The sequence below is a fragment of the Oryza sativa genome, chromosome 7 (genome assembly GCF_034140825.1).
Source record: "Oryza sativa Japonica Group chromosome 7, ASM3414082v1".
NCBI lineage: Eukaryota > Viridiplantae > Streptophyta > Magnoliopsida > Poales > Poaceae > Oryza > Oryza sativa.
This window is the reverse complement of record NC_089041.1, coordinates 577,487-597,434: the sequence shown is the minus strand read 5'-3', so window position 1 is coordinate 597,434 and position 19,948 is coordinate 577,487. Positions and strand designations below refer to the sequence as shown.

The 19,948-nt window shown below is 39.4% G+C and overlaps 2 protein-coding genes across 3 annotated transcripts; both read right to left on the bottom strand.

Annotated features, from left to right (window-relative positions):
* Window positions 1–449: 449 nt before the first annotated feature.
* Window positions 450–3,698, bottom strand: LOC4342228 (uncharacterized). Its single transcript, XM_015789086.3, has 3 exons — window positions 3,476–3,698; window positions 918–997; window positions 450–839 (listed from the first exon to the last, which is right to left on the bottom strand). The coding sequence occupies exons 1-3, from the start codon at window positions 3,629–3,631 to the stop codon at window positions 680–682; spliced, it is 396 nt and encodes a 131-aa protein (XP_015644572.1). The 5' UTR covers window positions 3,632–3,698; the 3' UTR covers window positions 450–679.
* A 1,331-nt stretch (window positions 3,699–5,029) lies between these two features.
* On the bottom strand, window positions 5,030–19,602 carry LOC4342227 (sister chromatid cohesion protein SCC2). 2 transcript variants are annotated; one of them, XM_015791698.3, is made up of 28 exons: window positions 19,096–19,602; window positions 18,892–19,016; window positions 14,883–15,019; window positions 14,681–14,786; window positions 14,338–14,588; window positions 14,095–14,205; window positions 13,903–14,014; window positions 13,507–13,597; window positions 13,233–13,419; window positions 12,716–13,147; window positions 12,019–12,545; window positions 11,742–11,949; window positions 11,601–11,651; window positions 11,353–11,511; window positions 11,103–11,267; window positions 10,192–10,491; window positions 9,964–10,116; window positions 9,035–9,204; window positions 8,371–8,485; window positions 7,600–7,761; window positions 7,330–7,434; window positions 7,024–7,254; window positions 6,813–6,946; window positions 6,485–6,739; window positions 6,113–6,401; window positions 5,917–6,009; window positions 5,703–5,828; window positions 5,030–5,577 (listed from the first exon to the last, which is right to left on the bottom strand). In XM_015791698.3, the coding sequence occupies exons 1-28, from the start codon at window positions 19,326–19,328 to the stop codon at window positions 5,326–5,328; spliced, it is 5,280 nt and encodes a 1,759-aa protein (XP_015647184.1). In that variant the 5' UTR covers window positions 19,329–19,602; the 3' UTR covers window positions 5,030–5,325. The 2 variants fall into 2 exon arrangements, with proteins under 2 accessions (XP_015647184.1, XP_015647185.1); XM_015791699.3 differs by lacking the exon at window positions 19,096–19,602 and having other exon boundaries at window positions 14,883–15,027.
* Between the last annotated feature and the right edge of the window lie 346 nt (window positions 19,603–19,948).

Genomic DNA, 19,948 nt, shown 5'->3' with positions numbered 1-19,948 from the left:
ACTGCTAAATGGTACGTTTTATGCGAAAATTTTTTATATGAAAGTTGTTCTAAAATATCAGATTAATCTATTTTTCATATTTATAATAATTAAAACTCAGTTAATCATAAGTTATTATCTTTTACGTAAAACATTTAATCTTTATTTTTATTTTTATCTTCAGGAGATTCAAACAGAGCCTTAACTGACTAAATTAAAGATTGGAAAGTTGATAAGTTAATTTAAGTTCTCTAAGAGATGTAGATGCTGGTAAACAGTTTTCTTTTGGAAAATCGTACCATTTAAGAGCTCATAAACGTGCGTGATAATACAAGTTAAATAGAACGGGGGAACGGGGGACTATTTGTTGTGTTGGCTCTCAATATGCACCAAATTCTGCAGAACGACATGATTTACCCGGGCTTCCTGTTGCTACTGTTAATGACCACATCCAGAAAACAAGACAACCATATTAAGAGTAATTCTACTATTAGGGATTCGAAAAGGAAACACCGGTAAGCATTTGCACAGCATACTTTGCAGTTACATGAAATATATAAAAAAGGAAAAGGGTCTCAGTTAAATGTTGAAGGGAGGTCTGAGTCAACAATTTAAGCATGGATGGAAGGTACTACATTACTTCTAAACCCTTGTACTCTTCTTTCACTCTTCAAATCCAAGCTTCTTGTCTTGGCAGAATTCAAGCCTCTTTCTCCTCTTCACGCTTTGGCAGTTGGGACTCTGTAAGAAGGGCAACGAATGCGGCCCCAAACAAGTACCCGGAAATAGTGACGCCAGCAACCATCCACGCATGTTTCGTATTGTGTGTGCCAATCTTCTTCATGCGCTCAAGGATCAGGCTGCAGTATATTCGAAGGGATTAGGGTGAGTGCAGAGTGTACATTAGTGAGGAAAAATACATGACGCATCCCAAGTACCTCTCAGAGCTTTCTCTCACCATATCTCTTTTTGACAAAATCTTCTCTATACTCCTTACTTTTCCAAGGTTTCTTTCATTCTGCAAATTGACATGGTTAATACAAAACTTCTATACCTCAAGCTGTATAATGATTTGTTTTATGATAATGGATACCCCAGTTAAGCAACAGATGTAATATACTAATATTATCCATAGTGCTTCAGAAAAATACCAGTCTTAGGGAACTGCTAAAAAACAGTCACATGATTTTTGGTATAAAACTTTCAAACATAACTGTAGTATAGTTGAACTACATTACAACTATAGTATAATTGTAGTTTAATTACAATATAACAACATTGTAACCTCTATATATCATATGTATGAAATTGCATGAATTTTTTTAATACTCACATACAAGTTATATACAGTAAATAAAAGTTATAATGAAGTTAGTATATTTATGGTGTGATTATCTTACAATTATAATGAAGCTATAGTTACATTTGAAAGCTTTCCACTCAAGTTCCTTTTTATAGTCCCTAGTCTTAAGGGGAAGAAATGGATTTGATAGAAGTGAAAGATTGCCCCTTTTCTATTGGAAATTTGTTGTCAAATGGCCGAATGCCCATTGCAATCATGTCAGTTGTTTCCGATAGATCTTGCACAATCACAGCACACCTGTTCAGTCTCTAGATTTTTCTAATCCATTGCAAATCATTTCAACACTCAAGACCATACTTGGTCATGCATAGTATGGTCTTGCATAAAATTAATGAGGGTTGTAATAAAACCAGATCCCAAGCAGTCAAGATTAAATTTGCAAGGCAGGTATAAAACTCAGTCCATATATGCTAGCAAAAGTTTGCAACCAAATCAATGAGAGAAGAACTTCACAGCCAAGACAAAGTCAGACCCCCTGATAAGCACCCTTCCTGACAAAATCTATCATGTATACTTACGGTGCATTTGGTTGCCTGGGTGCTGGGTGGCCTGGCCGGTCCCATTAAACCTGGTTCAAATGGTCCAGCGCGCATGTTGAAACTGTTTATCTAGTTGAGTTTGTTTGCCCAATCCCCCGACTGAAGTACTTTGGTTTCATGCATCTGCACATTTTTCAAGGTATCTAGAGGGGACAATGCTCATGGGAAGCTTTTCTTGACTCAAGCAAACCAAGCCGGTAAGTAATGAAACTAAAACTCATTCCCTCCAGGCCATGCTCCAGCTAACTTTTTGCATGCACAGAGACAGGCTCATTGGCCTATGCAGGAAACCAAACTGCTGGCTACTGCATGATCTGAGCCAAGATGATATTGATGCAAGGAACCAAATACATCCTTAGCTTCTGAAACAGTCGAGTTTGCATATTGACACGGCTAATTCAAACTTCCATATCCACTAAAAGATATAATACGATTTGGTTTATGATGAGTATCAACTCAGCAGAGATTTCTTGTCGCCTGATAAATTCAGAAAGCTATCATACATTAAAAAGGCAGGTTTGGATTTTGGACTTCCACCCTTATGTTGGGAACTTTGGATAAATACTGAAAATTACCAAGTCAATTCTTTCGACTGAGCTCAATGAACTAAAAGAGAACTAGATGTGATATGTTAAAATGACATATCTCCCAAGAATCACTTAGAATAGTGACATTTTGACATTAACATGAAGAGCACCCCATTATCTTGCACATGCAAGCCACGACTCGTTGACTCAAGTTAAGTTTTCAAATTTCAATTATCAATAGGCCCTTGCATGGTGTCAACTCATCTTTCAAATCCCCTTTATTTTCTAATATATTGCTAACCATATCTATAGTTCTATACAGAGCCATCCCAGACTTTACTTGGTAAATGTATAAAATTAGTACGATAATTATAAACCCAAAATCCCAAGAATTCAAGGAAAAGGTCCAAAAAAAACAGAAGTAAATTTCAATCCAGGCCTAATCACAGGGTATAACTAAGAAAATAGAAAGAACAATAATAACCTGCAAGTATGTTGGGGAACCTATGGTATTTCACAATTCCCCCCAAACAAAGCTAGCAGAGTTTTAGCTCAATAGATTTCTCAATCTTTCTAAAAACAACATTATAATCATTGCATTAATCTTGGCGAAACAGATTATCCCCTCTTAAAGGGCCATCCAGGGCAAATAAGCGGAGTCGAATGGTTCGCTAAAAGTAAAAAAATCCGACTCTTCGTAGTCGAAGAGAACAAGAACGTGAATTGAGGAAGTTAAAGAACAATCAATCGATTCCAGTGAGTTTAATTGGTTAACATTTGGTTGGTTACTCATCACACAGGATGATCAAAAGCAGAAAATTAAGCAGCAGCTGCCCTAGGTAGAATAAGATTTGATTACAAGCTAAGGTGATTAGAAAGGAGGCTATTTGCTCAACTGAAAGCCAGCCAGATCAGGAGTAGCCGGGAACCTTGACTTGACTATTCAGAGACTTAATTTGGAACAGAATTTTTTTTTAATCCCCTTCCTCTTGAGGTAAACCGGATCGAATGTAAAGAACGAAGTATGCATACAAAGTAGCGGGTTTGCGGTAGAGAGGAGTACGCACCATCAACACCTGGATGTACCTATCGAGAGGGCCCTCAGCCTCGGAGATGTCGAGACCTCGGCCGCTGTTGATGTGCAGCCGTGTCGGCAGCGCTTTCGATAACACGCCGTACCGGACTGCCCTCCCAGCCGCCGCCACCGCCGCCGCCGCCGCCATCCCGCCGGTTCGCTCCTCAGTTCTCAGGCGTTAGGGTTTGCTTTTTTTTTTTTTTTTTTTGAGGAGCACCGAGACCGAGAGAGGAGTCTGCTATATTGATTTTTTTTAGCACGGCTTTACACACGTCAGAATCTATCACGATCTAACTATATGTAATATTATTATTTCGTAATTTTTAGATCTCCGAGATCGAAATGTTTCAGAGTTTATATACAACTCTGTCTTCCGTTACATTTGTTTTTCATTTATTTTTCCCCAATAATTTAAGGAGAAAAGACGTTTTAACCCTTGCCATGTATGAATTGATTACGAGCTGGTTTGGTTTACTAGCAATTCTTGCCCTACTAATATTTTATTTTTAGAAAGTGTTTAAACCTTGGTAAGTTTTGTCACTACTAAATTTATATAACATATATAATTTGTAATAGCAAGGGTATAAATTGGAAGCAAACCAAAACTAGCCTGGTGGTTACAAGAATCTTAGTAGTACGTTAGATCCTGGGTTCAACTCTACATGGAAGCAATTTTTTTAGGATTTAGCACTTTGTTCTTTCAGTGGTAGGCGACGTGATGTTCATAGGGGTATATCCTAAATATTTGACGCCGTTAACTTTTTAGCAAATGTTTGACCGTTCGTTTTATTCATTTTTTTGTGAAATATATAAAATTATATGTATACATAAAAATATATTTAACAATAAATCAAATGATAGGAAAATAATTAATTATTACTTAATTTTTTAAAATAAGACGAATGGTTAAACATGTTTTAAAAAAATCAACGGCGTCAACTATTTAGGGACAGAGGGAGTGTGGCATAGCCAATAATTAAGGGAGTATGTGGCATAGCCAATAATTGGCTTAGGCTAAGAGCTGTTTAGGCTGTGTTTAGTTCACGTTAAAATTGAAAGTTTGGTTAAAATTAGAACGATGTGACAGAAAAGTTGGAAATTTATATGTGTAGGAGAGTTTTGATGTGATGAAAAAGTTGAAAGTTTGAAGAAAAAAATTGTAACTAACTCGGCCTTAATGATTCGTAATAGTCTACTACTAGTCTACTATAGCTCTAAAAATTGACACATCATCTGCCATCAATCAGATTAGTCAACAACTACTAATTCTATCAAAAATTGACACATCGTCTTGTTTCGATTTTTGAATTCGTCTTGGTGATTTCCTCGTCAAACCCAACGAAACCAGGCACCCAAGTCCCAGCCCAATTTTCTTTAATAGCAAGGAGAAAATGCTGGAGCTAGCACGATTCAAGCGTAAATCACACACGCCTCATTGTTTATGCCAGCCAGCAATGTACTCACTCATTTTTTCTTGACCACTTTCTGTCTTCACTTTAAAAAATGCAGTGTGTTGTCGAGAATAAAGACAGTGGAAACACTCAAGTGAGAAGCAAAAGAAAGCATTTCTTTTCCATTGAATTAGAAAGGAGCACAACCTGTTTGTTGGAGTATTGCCAGAGCCCGAGAGCAATTACAACATCTAAATTGGGCAACAGCAAGCAAAAGAAAAGGAGTGCTCCAAATTAATGGCATCTAAGTAAAAGCTAGATATCTTCCTTTCCTTTTTTCTGCTTCTATGTACTAACAATGGCCCCTAAGACGACCTAAACCTCCCCTGTTACCTATAAAATTTCCTACAATGTACACAAGAAGCACCAACAACAGTCAGTCAGCAGCCAGTCAGACTTGGACCCTCTGCCTTGTTACTCGCCCACCCTGAGCGCTGAAGTCCAGCACTCTTGCTCCACCACCAGTCCAATCTTCGTCATCGGTGTCCTCATCACCACCACCACCACCACCACCACGGCCTCTTGTAACAGCCGCCGGTCTTCTTACTCTCGACGAGCTTCTTGGAGTCGGACGTTTTTTCTGGGCCGAAACGGTGTACATCCCGTAGTCCACGGTGTCTTCTCGCAGCACTGTCTTGAAATCCTGTCCATCACGTCCAAATTCACATCAAATGTTACACACACAGCAGCGCCTGCCAAACCCCAGACAATAAAACATGCTACTACAACTTTGTTCCCCACAAATCCAGAATTTTTCAGCATCGCTACCTGGTATACACGTGCTGCATCCTGCGGGCAGCTCGGCAAACTGGTGTTGGTATTACTAATGTTCAATGGGATATTCTGCTTGGAGATTGTTTCGCCAGATTTTGGTGGATCCTTCAAAGAAAATGCCTGTAATGTTGAAAGTTCAAATAGAACTTGTGTCAGTAAAATCATCTTAGGATTAACAATGTTCAAATATGGGACTGGCAGGGCAAACCTGACACCGGGCATCGGTTAAACTATAGACAGTTTTCAGATGTCTCTTCAGCTTGAGAAGGAGCTGCAGGGCTATCGCGCCATGGCAATCCTCCTGACAACAAAAACAAACTGAAATGAAAAAAAAAAAAGGCTCACCGATCTATGCATTGATGAACTCTCACTAGCCACTACGCCGATAGTTCTCTCTAACTCACCTGAAGTTTGGCCATGTTAACAACTGGCGTGCTGCATGTATTGCCAAGCATCATTTGAGAGACATCAACCAAATTTTGGTCAGAGCATCCCCCAGGCTCATGCATAACATCACCAGTGTCTCTTGGCATACCCACCATTTCTTGCTGCTGATACATGGAAGTCCAATTTTTCAAATTTGCCTCAACTGCTCCAGCTCTTAATTGAATAACCCGATTTATATCATATATCAAGTAAAGTGGCTCATCAGGGCTTGTGAATGGGAGAGACGCAAGAACTTCAGCACAGTACCTGCAATTGTTATGCAACTTTGTAGTCAAATACATTATCCAGTAATAGAGAGTTGGCAAGCATAATTTAATCTGGCTACTTACATGAGAAAGCTAATTGTGGGGTAACTGCGGTTATCACCCTCAAATTTACGGACTATTGAGTGTACAAATTTGTTCCTGGAATTCCGGTTTGCACGGATGAGGCGGTATATTCGAGATATCCCAGGTTTAACAAACGCAATTGGATTAGATTTCATGTTTGTGGCCACCATATCATGATTGCTGATTGTGGACTCGAAAAATCGAAATGACATCTGCAGGCCATCACCTAACCGGCTTTCAAAAAATGAAGGGTACCTGCAAACAACTCCTAACAATCAGAAGATTATGTCCAAAAGGAACATAAGAATGAGAAGGTAGGTCACCATACTTTTCATTCATATTCATTAGCAGATGATGAGCCAACTTTGAGTTCCCCTCCAGTGGGTCAGTTTCTAGTGCTATAAGGTGTGGAACACAAGTAATGGGGTGAACCAAACCCTGGCGGAGAACAATTTCAACAATCTAAAAAAAAACAATTATTGTTTATATTGTAAAATATAAAGGACAATTGTAAAAGTATGCACATTGGTCTAATTCACCTTTAGTGCAGTTTGACGGACTTGATCATTTATATCCAAGCATCTTTCAAGAATAGAATTCCAATATAATTGGATAATACCACCGCATATGTTAGTATCTCCAGCACCTGCAGCAACAGGCACTTCACTTCCACCGTTTGTTGCATTGGGTGTAGGCTTGCCAGTACTCTCTGCATTGAGCTGGCTTTCCGCATCACGTAGATACTCAAAAAGGTTCTGCAATCCTTGAATCTGGACAGGAGGGTCCATTTTAAACAGTCTATACAGAGCATGTGCCATTACATATTACTAAAAGAGAGTGTATACCTTTAATCTATAATCAACAACAGAAGACAATGATGACTCTATTAGGGTTGAGATATCTTTACGTAGCATAAAATCAGGCTTTGCAATAAGTATGTATCCCAAAGCCTGCATGCACAGAAAAATATATCATCTAGTACTGAATAGTTTCTAAATATGAAAAATAAATGAAACTAAAGCAACATTCTGTTATCTAGACAGGTGGACATGCCATCCATCCATCTAGTTTTTCTAGTGCCAGTAAGTGCAGTAATTGATTCCAAGTGTGCACACCTGCAAACCTCGAACCTTCAAGCTGAAATCATCCTTGAGAAGATATTCCTTCTTCAGCAAGCTGATAATCTTTGGGAAATCAAGTTGATTTTCGGATGCTGCCATGAGTTGAGAACCATACCTAAGGAGCAGTCCAAGACAAAACAATGATCGGCCCAAAAGCTGAGTTTCAGAAAAAAGAAGAGATTGTCAGAATAACAAACCTACAAAGCATTGGAAGCAAAAGAAACAACAGTTTCCACGTCTCATACAGGATAAATGCAAAACTGTCCTTGAATTCCTAAAACTATTCCTTGAATAAAACTTCATACAGGACTGTTTACTATGTTGTGAGTTGTGACATTGGTTTTAATTTTGAGACGTGCAGCTAGAGAATGGAGTAATAAATAGTATGCAAAGAATAGGAAAAAAAAACTCCATTAAGCTTTACACATACTCCCTCCATTTCCTACTATAAGTCGCTTTGACTATTTCTTAGTCAAACTTCTTTAAGTTTGACCAACTTTATAAACTTGGTCCAACTTAAAGAAGTTTGACTAGGAAAAAAGTCAAAGCATAATATGAAACAGAGGTACTCCCTTTGTCCCATAATATAAGGGATTTGGGGTGGATGTGACACAGGGTACAATGAATTTGGACAGACCGTCTGTCCAGATTCATTATACCCTGTGTCACATCCACCCAAAATCCCTTATATTATGGGACAGAGGGAGTAGTAGCAATTTAGATAAACTTGAAATTAGCTCAATCAAACAAGTAACAGTCTAATACCTGACTATCAGAATTAGAAGAGTTAGAACCCGACAGATGCTTGTAAAAAATGTTTACAAGGTATTCCAATAACCTTGGCCCTCTATCTGCTGCTTTGCTAAGGGCGCAAAGGCACCTGTTAATCAAAGTGAACAAGAAGAAATAAATCAACAAGAACGTTTAAAGCAAAGGATTAAAATAAATAAAAGGTAGGATAATCCACATAAGACTGTAAGTTCAATAAACCGATGCTTGAACAAAATAAGGGTGTGCAATTGTGACATGCAAATAGTGATGATTCATAAACAAAATGTTTTAAATTATAATTGCATTTCAATTTTATGAACATTAAACTATTAACAGATTATATTAACATATGCAGCATCACCCTATTTATAGCTGTAGGGATATTTATCTTACACACCAGATATGCATCATATTTACCAAAAACCCCATATGTGATCCCATGGCTATGCAAATCATATAGGCCATGTACAGTTTTCTAGCATCGAGTATTCCAGTCAATAAAGAAAGTCACCAGATGAACCCATACAAGAGATATTGTATGAAAATTTCTTTTAAAATAAAGAGCAAACAATCCTAACATGGAGTGTGTGAAAATGTAGTACATAAGGACAAATGATCATCAAATAAAACTGACGGTAGAAGGATGGAATATGATTACTTGATACAGGCATGCACAACTGTCAAAAAGGAGTGTCGAACAATCATCTGCTTCAGATCCTGCTCTAGCTCTATTACCACAGATTGTGGTGGCTTCCATATGAGTGGAAGAACAGCATCAATTACAAAAATTATACTTTCAAGCAACTGGGCTGTTGATTTATTGTCAACCTGTCAATATACAAGATCAGGAGCAGTGCAAAATCTAGCTGTAGGGAAAATGATAAACAAAGGAATTTGTAGTTTGTTCACATGAAATAAATGTACTTACATTAACACCCAGAACATAAATATCTCCACAGTACAATTGGCTAACAAGCTAAATAAAATACTAAAAAAGATTCTTATGTACAGCAGGAAAAGACATTAACAACTCATGCTGTACAAAATTCACTGGTTGCATTAACAATTGCATCAGCTTTCTAATAAGCATAATCAAAACTCAAGTTCTGCTTCTATTAGAACAGTTCAATACCTATCAAACATGACACTGGAAGTCTTTACCATAGAGTTAGGTTCTGTCAGCAGCAACATAGAGCTCACATTGTGAAGCCACAAGACACTAGACTCCAGGCAGTCACAACTAGTAGGAATTGGCGAATTGCCCATAAAAAGCACAGGCAAAACGGGGAGCTAAAGTGCTAAACTTTAATCATCACCAAACAGGCGTACAGGTTACTACACATAACAGAATACCTACATGATCTAAGTTAGAAATCTATACAGTGCTAATGTATTGCAAAAGGTTGGCTTGTAGGTCGTAGACTCAAGGATATGACCATTTATAAATGCATACTAATGCTAGCTAATCATTCAATCTTTGCTTATGAAATGATTTTTTAATATGAGGAAGTTCATGAGATTGACGTGGGTTACTCAGACACGAGCACATGGCAACATAAAGTTCAATAGAAGGAAATTCATGCTGACCTGCTTCTTAAGGTATGGTTGAAGTGTTTCAACAAACTGAAAAGGTTGAGTTGCAGGAGTGCAGAGGGTGGGATCAACAATGCAAAATGCTTGCAAGGCAAGAACATAAGGAAGTGCATGGACTTCAGTCTCACTAGCAGCTCCCTCTTCCACCTTGATAATAACAAATGTGTGAGAACCAATCTCGATAATGCGAAATCTTGTTAATCAAACTCCATCAGAAATTACCTGCAGTATTCTTTCCAACAAGCGCTTACATATCAACTCACAACGCTTTCTTAGAGATGCCATAAATGATGAGTTAATGCCTGTGGCCTTAGCTGACTGTGGAAGGAAATCAAGAGCCAAGTTGCGCTTTACAATGGTAATGAGGGGTAGGTGATTGGGCATCTTTCTCAACATGTCAACAATTTGTTCGGTCTTTACTGCAATCTCCATAGGAACTGAACTACCATCAGCAACCAAGTGCTTATGACTCCCAGTTGGTTCTTCAAACCATAGCTCATAAAATGTTTTGCATACAAGATCCTACAGAGAAGGAAATGAAGATCTACCTGAATTAATTATCATGGATGTTAAAAAAAAGACAAAATATTGCTGTTCCAAAGATGTACATGGCATATTTTGTTAATTGCTATATATCATAAGCCTCAACCTGTTAGCTTCACTTTTAAGACATCAAGCAGGAAAAAAAATATTAGATGAATGAAGGGACCACCAGTGGACCTTCAAGCACAATGTTCAAACTTCACATGCATAAAGGGCGAAAATAAAAGGAACCTAGATTAGGAGGTTCAACATTTTGCAAAAGCAAAGAAAGAGAGAAAATAGTCTTAATTCTTAATGTATCCACAACTTACCCTATCTAACTCAAAGAGGCGGTATGGTTTTGATTTTTTAACATGAAAGACAATTTGCCAAGTAACAGTAACTAATAGCTACCGTTATCGACATTTGTGTACAAAATGTAATGATGAAATCCATATACACATCACAATAGATCCACAACCTATAAATACAACATTGCGGAATGAAACTAATGAGAGATGCCAAACATTTCTGGTACAATATGAAATATGCTATAACAACATTAATTTGATTTCAAGAGCACCAGTAAACGTTTTTTTATATTAACTTACCTGTACACTAGACTCCTCGTCATTAACACGAGAAATTATCTCCACAAAGGCACGAGTAGTGTCCGTGTTTGGATTTGAAGCACACAGATCGCGGATGATTTTGATCGCACGTTTGCGAACACTTACTCCTGTGTCCTTTATCCGCTCAGCCACTTTCTCAATATACTGTTACGGCATAGGGCAAAGTGCCAACGTTAATACCTTTTCGATCCAAGAATATGGCACAGATTAACTTCAGCAGTCTACTCACCTTCAGGCCGACATCAGGATGTGAAGCAATGTGTCTACCCACAAGCTCAAGCGCAGCTTCACGGACAGAAATAGCTGAGTCACAAAACCTTCCTTCAACAGCAGACTGGACACGTTTGTCACCCAACACCTCAGGATCAGCTTCGACTATACTGCTGACCTACATACAAATTGTGAACATGGTAATGAAGGCTAGTGTTTAAATGAAAATGGTGAATGGCGGCATAGTTTCATAAGCCATATACTCACTGCACGCAAGGCCTTTGCTCTTATTACAGGAGAATTTTCTCTCAAGCTAGCCTGAAAAAGATAGGGTATAAAGCATCAACTCCAGAACATGAAACTCAAAAGAGATCAGAAATATAAGAAATCAGCCACATAATCACATACCAAAAGGAGGGAAAGGATTTTATCGAACCCTCTAGAAAATGAGTTCTTCTGGCCAAGTGCCAAACAAATTTTCTTAGCCCAATCTCTGGATAATACCAAACCATTGCCAGAATCCCGCAGAATGTCTTTAGTTTTCAGTCTGGCAAGATAGTAGATGATCTTCTCTTGAGAATGTGGATCATCTTTGTACCACATGCAGAGATAGAACCTGCACACAAAATGATAGTCAATCTCCATTCACGCTTGGAAGACAAGAGCAAGACTCAACAAAACATACCATCGTGTAAACAAATTTCCATCATCTTGTGGACCACCTTCCTGGATATAAGTCAAAAGTATTTGTTGAACAATATCCACAGCTGTCACCTCATCAGGTACAGTGGATTTCTTCCGATGAGAGGCAGCATTTCTTTTGCCATTCTCTTTATTTTGCAACTCATAATATGACTGTAACACACTGAGCTGCCGTTTGCAAAAGCATAATGGACAGGCATAATCACACTGTAGGTTTTCCTGACTAACAGCACCCACACAATCTGAATGGAAACATCTTCCACAGACATCACATTGCATATTTATACCTCTTCCACCAAGACAAATACAGCATTTATTCTTTAAGATTTTCGAGCCATCACTTTCAGTATCAGTGAGTTCTTGCAATATCCAAAGCTTCTCCTTGCTACAGATAACCGAATCACGTTTCAACCTTGATGCAATACCACCAAGAAGATCAATAGCAAAACAGCGAGCAGAGGTGTCCTTTGATTTCAATCCAGCATTTTGAAGCAGCAACACACAGAGAACCTGCACATAAATCGAAGGGTACTTGATGTTGAGGGCATTACATAACTATTAAGTACTGGCGGATTTTGATTAAAAAAAGATGCATTAAGTTCCAAACATTACAGCTAATAGCAGCTCATGTTACATATAGGATTTAAAATTTAGAAACAACACTGCTAAGCACAATTTACCTCAAGTACTGGGGCAGCAGCTGGATACTCAGGCAAATTTAGTATAGTTAGCAAGTCCTGCACAAGATTATCTATAATCCCTTTGGCTTCCGACATATCCTGAGATTTAGCAGCAGTGAAACGTTGAAGCACATTGGTCCAAAAAAGGCAGCAAGCCTCCGTTGCTGCTTCATAGCATTTGATTGGATAACTAGCGTCTATCGATGCATCAACAATAGTGCTCCAGTTCACCGTTCCCTTTAAACCATCAGGAACATTTGCACTGAACTGAACCAGGTGAACTAACAATGCTGTTATCATCTGGATTTGCTTATGTTCTTCATCTGCTAGATGGTAAGTTCTAATAGCATTTTTTGAAAACTGTAGCTTACGAAGAAGAACAAGTGTTTCATCAACCAAGTATGTCCTGTGTTGTGTGTATGATGAAAAAACCTGTGTAAGAACTTGAAAGATAAGGAACCAAAATTGTTTGAAAACTGAAAGAGCAGAACATATAGCAAATAGGAAAAGAAAATACCGTGCAAATGACACCAATTGCTTTCAATTGTAAAAGTTGCATATTGTCCACCAGGAATGTGGTAAAGCATGTTTTTGCTAATTGCAAAATACAACTATCTGATAAGCGCACTGTTGTCAGGAGTTCCGTAAGAAAGCCCAATATCAAGCACAGTTTCTGTACAGCTGAATGTATAGAGGCAGAAACTCTGATATGTAAAAGGAAAATTGAACTCCATTAGTGATTCAGGAATACCCACAAAAAATAGAAAAACTAAAACAGCAAAATTTGATACTTGTTTGTAGAAGATTTTCTCATGCTTAAATTAGCAGTACGCCTCCTTTTGTTAGCTGGTCCATTTCCCATGACTTCTTCATCCTCATCCCCTGAACCCAACCAGAAAAAGAAAAATATAAATGCAAATCTGTGTGATGTATAAAAGGTTCAACCATTAAACAGTCAGCTCGGTAACAGAAATAAATTACTGCCTACAGGCCAGTAGGAAATAATAAATTTTTAGTCCCACAATACAAAGTTGTCTCTCAGTAATAAATATTAAGTATGAAAAGCACAATGAACACATCCATCCATACACTAAGCATAGAAATACAAATGAGTAAGGTGCTGACAGATCACAAAAGAGTAAAAGACCAACAATGCAAAAACATTGAAAAAAGAAGTTCAGGACTACCATCATTTGTGACTTTTTCAGCTGGTTTGTAAAGAGCTCGAAAGGTTGGGTTACTTGCAGCCATACAATCAATGATCTGATGTCGTGAGAAATCAAGAATTCTCTCAATAAGCTGGCATAAACAAAAGGGTCAGATACCTCAGCCATGTCATTTCACCAAAATAATGGGAAGGGAATTCAGAATGTACGTACTTCTTCTCGATACAGCTGCTTTGGCATGTCATGGTGGGTCATTATAGCTAATGCTGCATGAATGGACTCCAAAGCAGAGAAAACCAAGGGTTCAGCATCTGCAGCATCAGCCTGAGGACACCCGAGCATGTGTTAGACTATAAGTGCAGCATCTTGTATAGAACCAATTTCTAAGTCGGAACAGAAAAATGAGAACCATATGCAATTTTGAAGTAAATAAAACTTTGCAACTACAACGCTCACATTTTCCTTCACGTCTATTGATAAACCTTGAGAACACCGGATCTGACGGTCTATCACATGTAATAGCCTTGTAAGTGTATCCATCGGAATCTCATGCAAAATCTTTTTTGACCGAACAAATGTGATTTCATTTACAAGAACTTTAGCATCATTCAGTGGAATTGATAGCCACTCATCACCATCTGCATCATCAGGAATTTCTACTCTTCCACAGAAATCTTCTACCATCTCACAGAAGTTGGCGATAACTTCTACAAAAAATAATTCAAACAGGAATCCACTGAGTGTTTGAGAACAAAAATGAAGGCAGATGGAGAAAGATATAGAGATAACAAGAGTAAACCTTGACTATTAGGAATGCTAGGGTCAGAACTTGAAGCAGAATTATGGATTTCTTTCTTCCTAACTTTTGGCTTCTTTGAAGCAACTGGATCTTGTGTTAGATCATTCTACAACAGAAAATAGCATAGCACAAAGACAAAGTAATTAGGCTGAACTATGCACATTTATAGTAAGAAACAAATGGTATCTAGCATACTGCATACATTAAGATGCTCGCTATGTGGGATAGGGTCATCCCGAGGAAATCCATGGTCCTTTCGCATGCTATTAAAGTTTGGCGCAACATGCGCAAAATGCTTCTCATGCTCCTGATTTTGATTTTCTTGGCCTTCAAGGGGATCTGAAAAACTTGACCAATGTAACTAAAAGTTAGATATGATGCACAATAAAGCTTGATAGAGTAACACAGTCCAAAACATTCACAACTCCAAAAAATGCAGATTATTGAACTATAATTGAATGGTAAGCCACATAGTGAATTGTGTTTGTCGAGCAAAAACAAACACTATATTGATAGTGTTATTTCAGTGTAGAATTAGCACTGCTATCAATTCATTTTCCATGTTGACTATATTGGAAGGACAATATTTCACTATATTGCAAGGACAAAAGCAGCCAAAATGAGAAAAAGGAAATATGACAAATTCTTATCTTAGCATTTTCCATGTTGACGGTAAGTTATTAATAGCATTACATATACATGGAGGTGCAGAAAAAGAAAAGAACATTACAGCACTAAAAAAACTCGACTGGTGGGGGAAAGACCACCCCCACGACTTTTCATTAAGAAGAAGCCTCAACCAAACCGGCCAAGAAAGGCCACGAACCCTGATCCCCCACATGCGATCTCGCTCCCTATGGATCAGTCATTAACCCGTGCTTCAAGGCCCCTACCTCCTACACGAGGGTCCGCCCTCCGTAGATCGATTCTTAACGCGTAAAAACAGTCCTTAACCCGTGCTTCAAGACCCCTACCTCCTACACGAGGGTCCGCCCTCCATAGGTCGATTCTTAACACGTGTTTTTACAAAGGGCCAACGAGTGACCTTTTTTAAGCAAGGCCTGAAATTCGCTCCCATGGGGAGTCGAACCCAGGACCTAGAGATGCTACTTGAGCACTATAACCGCTAGGCTGCAAGCCCTTTCGCACGTTACAGCGCTAGTACAGCAGCAAATTTATCAACTTCTATAGAGCCATGTAACACTCATGTTATTAACAAAAAACAAGGCCAAGGACTTCTTTGGAATGCAGGAATTTCAGGAGGTGTAAACAGCAAAAACAGAATCCAAACAAACGCTTTTACCCATTTTTACAAAAGGACTTTTTTCGCCCACTACTTCCAGAGATCGAACTCAGAGCAGGAGTAACAAAAGTACATGCTCTCACCGCTGTGATTCTTGGGTTCATCTTATTAGAATATTGAGTATCATTGAAATTCTTAATTCTTAAGAAAACAGGGACTCCGGTATTATTTAGGTTATATTTAATTGTTACCCAAATAATTGAGAATCATTCTTTAGTGCTGCTCAAATAAAAGTCAACAATTCTATCCTTCCATATACAGTCCCTGCAGCTACCAAGTGGATCTTGTCTTATTTCCCACAACTATCTGACTCATTACAGCCAATTCTCAGTTTCAGATTAAAATTAAAAATTTCATACGGTCCCCAATGCAGTATACTTTACATATGTGGGCGAACTAAGAGAAGGAACAGAGTGGTTTTTAAATAGAATTTACTAAGTTCAGGGTACCTAACAATTTAAGCCTCTCTACTTTCATTGTGTTCTCGTTTGATCCTGTTACTCCAATACATCTTTAATTGGTTCCTCTATTTGCATCTTGCCATCTACTTGGGATACTATTGATAAGATATGGCATAGCATTGCCAAATTACTGATCGCTGGGTGAATGAATCGGAATAGGACCAGCTAGAGGGATCAAAAGGGATACCCATAGTTCCGTACGAAAAACTATCCTATTAGGTTGCGCCAAGAGTACCACCATACAAGCATCCAAAGATAAAGACTGTGACTCGACCGGCAAAAGCGGGGAGATAAGGTAGTTATTTATGTGCCTAGAATGTAAAATATAGAACCTAACAAAGATTACATCATCTTTGTAGCCCAAATTCATTGGTATGAAATATTTCCATTGGTAGAAAGAAATAGCAGAGCATACATGTAGAATGAAAGATTAAGTACCACCCAACAACAACTGAAAACAGCTCACTAAAAAGGTGGCAATACAATTGGGTGAAATTTTCTGATGACAATATTCTCTGTAGTGTAAGAATAGTAACAGAGGCACCGTTAATGGAACGTGGATCTGTGCAATGGTGGACTGCAGGATGACAATACTGCGAGGTTTGCACATGAAAGAGACAATAATGAAGGGGCCTGAAGATAGTAGAGAATCATCCATTTCTAGCATAACTATTTAGGAAAATAAGCTTGAACCTTGTGCAAACTAAACCTACCAAGGCCTAAACAGAATCAGCGTGAAATCACAAATGGAAAGCCCTCATAAACATACAAATACCATAAGTAAAGATACGAAGTTTAGCAGTTCTCTAATGGACAAACCACAATAAGCCATCGGGCTTAGGCAAAATTAGGGGGCCCAAAGGTGTTACGCCCTATACAATCATGAACCAAACCGTACATGTATGTTCAGCTGCATGTCGTTATATATGTATTCAAAGCCGTGTCTCATCTGACTGTTAATGCCTTTGGCCATTCACAGAACAGAGCTATTTGGGGCACTACAATGCAGACATATCTGGACCCAAAGACATAGGCAGCAGCAACCCTGTTGTATGCATCACTCACTGGCAGGCACATAGCTTCGACAGGTAGACACAAGTTTAGCACAACATCACAAGGAAACTTAGCCCACATGGGAGGTTACATTGTAAAGTGTAGACCGACTGACAGAAGTATTTAAAAATGATATGTTTGTTGTAAACTAAATTCAGAGATGTACAACATAGATAACCAAGAAGAGAACACTGAAGTGCTTTCCACATGAAAAATAGAAGAGACCTAGGATGCTTTGGAGGCGCTACATCCGTTCATCGCTTGTAATCGAATGATCCACAAGGAAAGGTAGCTATGGTAAGGTATTAAAAATGTGGGGCAGGTATTAAGTTAAAAAAAAAGGTGGAGGGTTAGATACGTGATTGTATATTTATATCAAATTAGAAGGCGGCAGTCGATTAAAAAAAACATGGGAATAAACTCGGTACTGTTGCTTGAAAATAGATAAAGGAGAACCAAGCACGATTAAGTAGGCCAAAACTGTATTTAGTAACAAAACTGTATTTAGTAATCTTGCATGGGGCTCTGTAAATAATAAAAGCATATTCATGTAACTAAGCATGACCAAGAAGGGAACCAAGCAATTATGTACTAGAAGACTAGAACCAAGTAATCAACTTTCACAACACGTATTGGTGAAATATTCTGAAAAGGAGGATCGCCAGGTCCATGTCTCTTGTCTTTACAGATCATACGAAGGGGTAGAAGGGTAGAGAATATTACTTTTGAATTTAGTTACAGGAATCTGTGCACAGGTATTGATGAAAAATAGCGAACCAAGAGCTGATCACCATGGAGCAACTAAATGGGTGACCGTCAAGGAGAGAAGTTTGTTGGCAAAGAACAATTACAAAACTGCCCATGTCTATGTGTTTTCTATTTCTAAGTTACCTTTTTAAATCAAGGGTAGATATTCAACACAGAAGAAGGTACCTCCAGTACCTCTGAAGCATTGTAAAAGCCCTCAGAATAACAATGGACGAAATTCAGTTTTCGTGGCATGGAACTGCGATCGTTGAAACTTGAAAGCAAATTTAACCTTGAGCAGAGCAGCAACTCATCCAACATGCAGCACACCATTAACAAACGAGATGCAATGCAACTGTACTAAAAGGTTCACAGCAACACGGTGCTAAATGATAGCACGAGACAGCAACACAGGGAATGTTTAGTCCAAGGCAGTCACTGTGAATACTACTGTTCATACAGGCATTTTGAAGCTGGCAAAGCTAGAACAGAAGCTTAGCACACAGTAATAAGTACATGTAGAAGAAAAATCTAAGTCCAGAGAAGTAAGTAACTATCCAGTCCATTTTGAATTCGATGGTACAAGGCAGAATGGAGCAATTGGAGGCTGAGGTCCTAGGGGAAGGCTCAATTTGCAGAGCGTTTACCTTGGGAAGGCGGGAGAGGGCGGGGTTTGATGGTGAAGGCGTCGGGGTTATGCTTGAGCACCTCCCTCCAGAGCCAGGAGCACTGGCTGGGGTCCGTCTCGACGTTGTCCGCCTCCGTGAAGCCCCTGCAGCATGGCACGAGCGAAATGAGCAGCGTGGAGGCGTGCGGAGAAGTGAAGGGAAGGGGGGGGATTGGGTACTCACAGGTGGGAGACGTCGGTGTCGGCGAGGATGCGGGCGATGTTGGCGGCCTGCATGATCATGTCGGGGCGGTCGGGGTCGGCGAGGGGGTCGTCGTCGTCGAGGAGGCCGGCGCCGAGGTTGAGCGGGAGCGTGGGGAGCGGGAGCGCGGAGGCGATCTCGGAGTGGACGGTGTTGGGCAGGCGGCAGGCGCGCTCGAAGCCGGCCCTCCGGCGTCCGCCTCGGCCGGGGTCCATGGTGGGGCTCCGGCGAGCGGAGCGGAGGGGAGGGGAGGTGAAACCCTAGATTCGAGGAGGGGAGGGGTGGGGGATCGAATTCGAATTGGAATTCGAATTGCGGCGGAAGGGCGGATTTGAGATTAGGGTTGCGTGGCCTAGATAGGCAAGCATTTACCACTCGCCTCGCCTCTTCTAGCCTAGCCTAGCTGCTACAGTGATTCCAGTTCGCGCCCGCCTCCCGCCGGCGAATCGTGCCGCGGAAGGAGGACGACAACGACGAGGAGACTTTTTTGTTTTTTTTCGTGTGTACCCTTTGTTTCGTTTTTAGGAGAGAGAATGAAGATGTTGGGCTACTTTTTGAAAGGAACAAGTCTATTTTATCTCCCTCCTCCATCTCTTGCCTGTGTAAATCACCTTTCAATCGTAAAACCGAGTATAATACATTCCTCATATTTAAAAACCGGTGTAAATCAACCTATTCGGTGGTTTCAAAAACGGTTTCAACCTATGTGCCGCTCATAAGACCCACATGTCAATGATAAATATATAAAAAAAATTAATCTCACACGGCCACATGTTCAGTCATCCTAATCTTCATATGTCAGCCACCCTAATCTCCTTTTCTTTTTCCTCGCCCT

Bases quoted from the DNA above. Each gene is read 5' to 3' on its own strand.
- LOC4342228 (XM_015789086.3), bottom strand. From the start codon at position 3,631: ATGGCGGCGGCGGCGGCGGTGGCGGCGGCTGGGAGGGCAGTCCGGTAC. The intron at 998-3,475 runs GTGCGTACTCCT...GTCAATTTGCAG, and splicing joins GGTACATCCAGGTGTTGATG to AATGAAAGAAACCTTGGAAA. The intron at 840-917 runs GTACTTGGGATG...AATATACTGCAG, and splicing joins GTGAGAGAAAGCTCTGAGAG to CCTGATCCTTGAGCGCATGA.
- LOC4342227 (XM_015791698.3), bottom strand. From the start codon at position 19,328: ATGGACCCCGGCCGAGGCGGACGCCGGAGGGCCGGCTTCGAGCGCGCC. The intron at 14,787-14,882 runs GTATGCAGTATG...TTTCTGTTGTAG, and splicing joins CACATAGCGAGCATCTTAAT to AATGATCTAACACAAGATCC. The intron at 11,950-12,018 runs GTATGTTTTGTT...TTTTGTGTGCAG, and splicing joins GGAAATTTGTTTACACGATG to GTTCTATCTCTGCATGTGGT.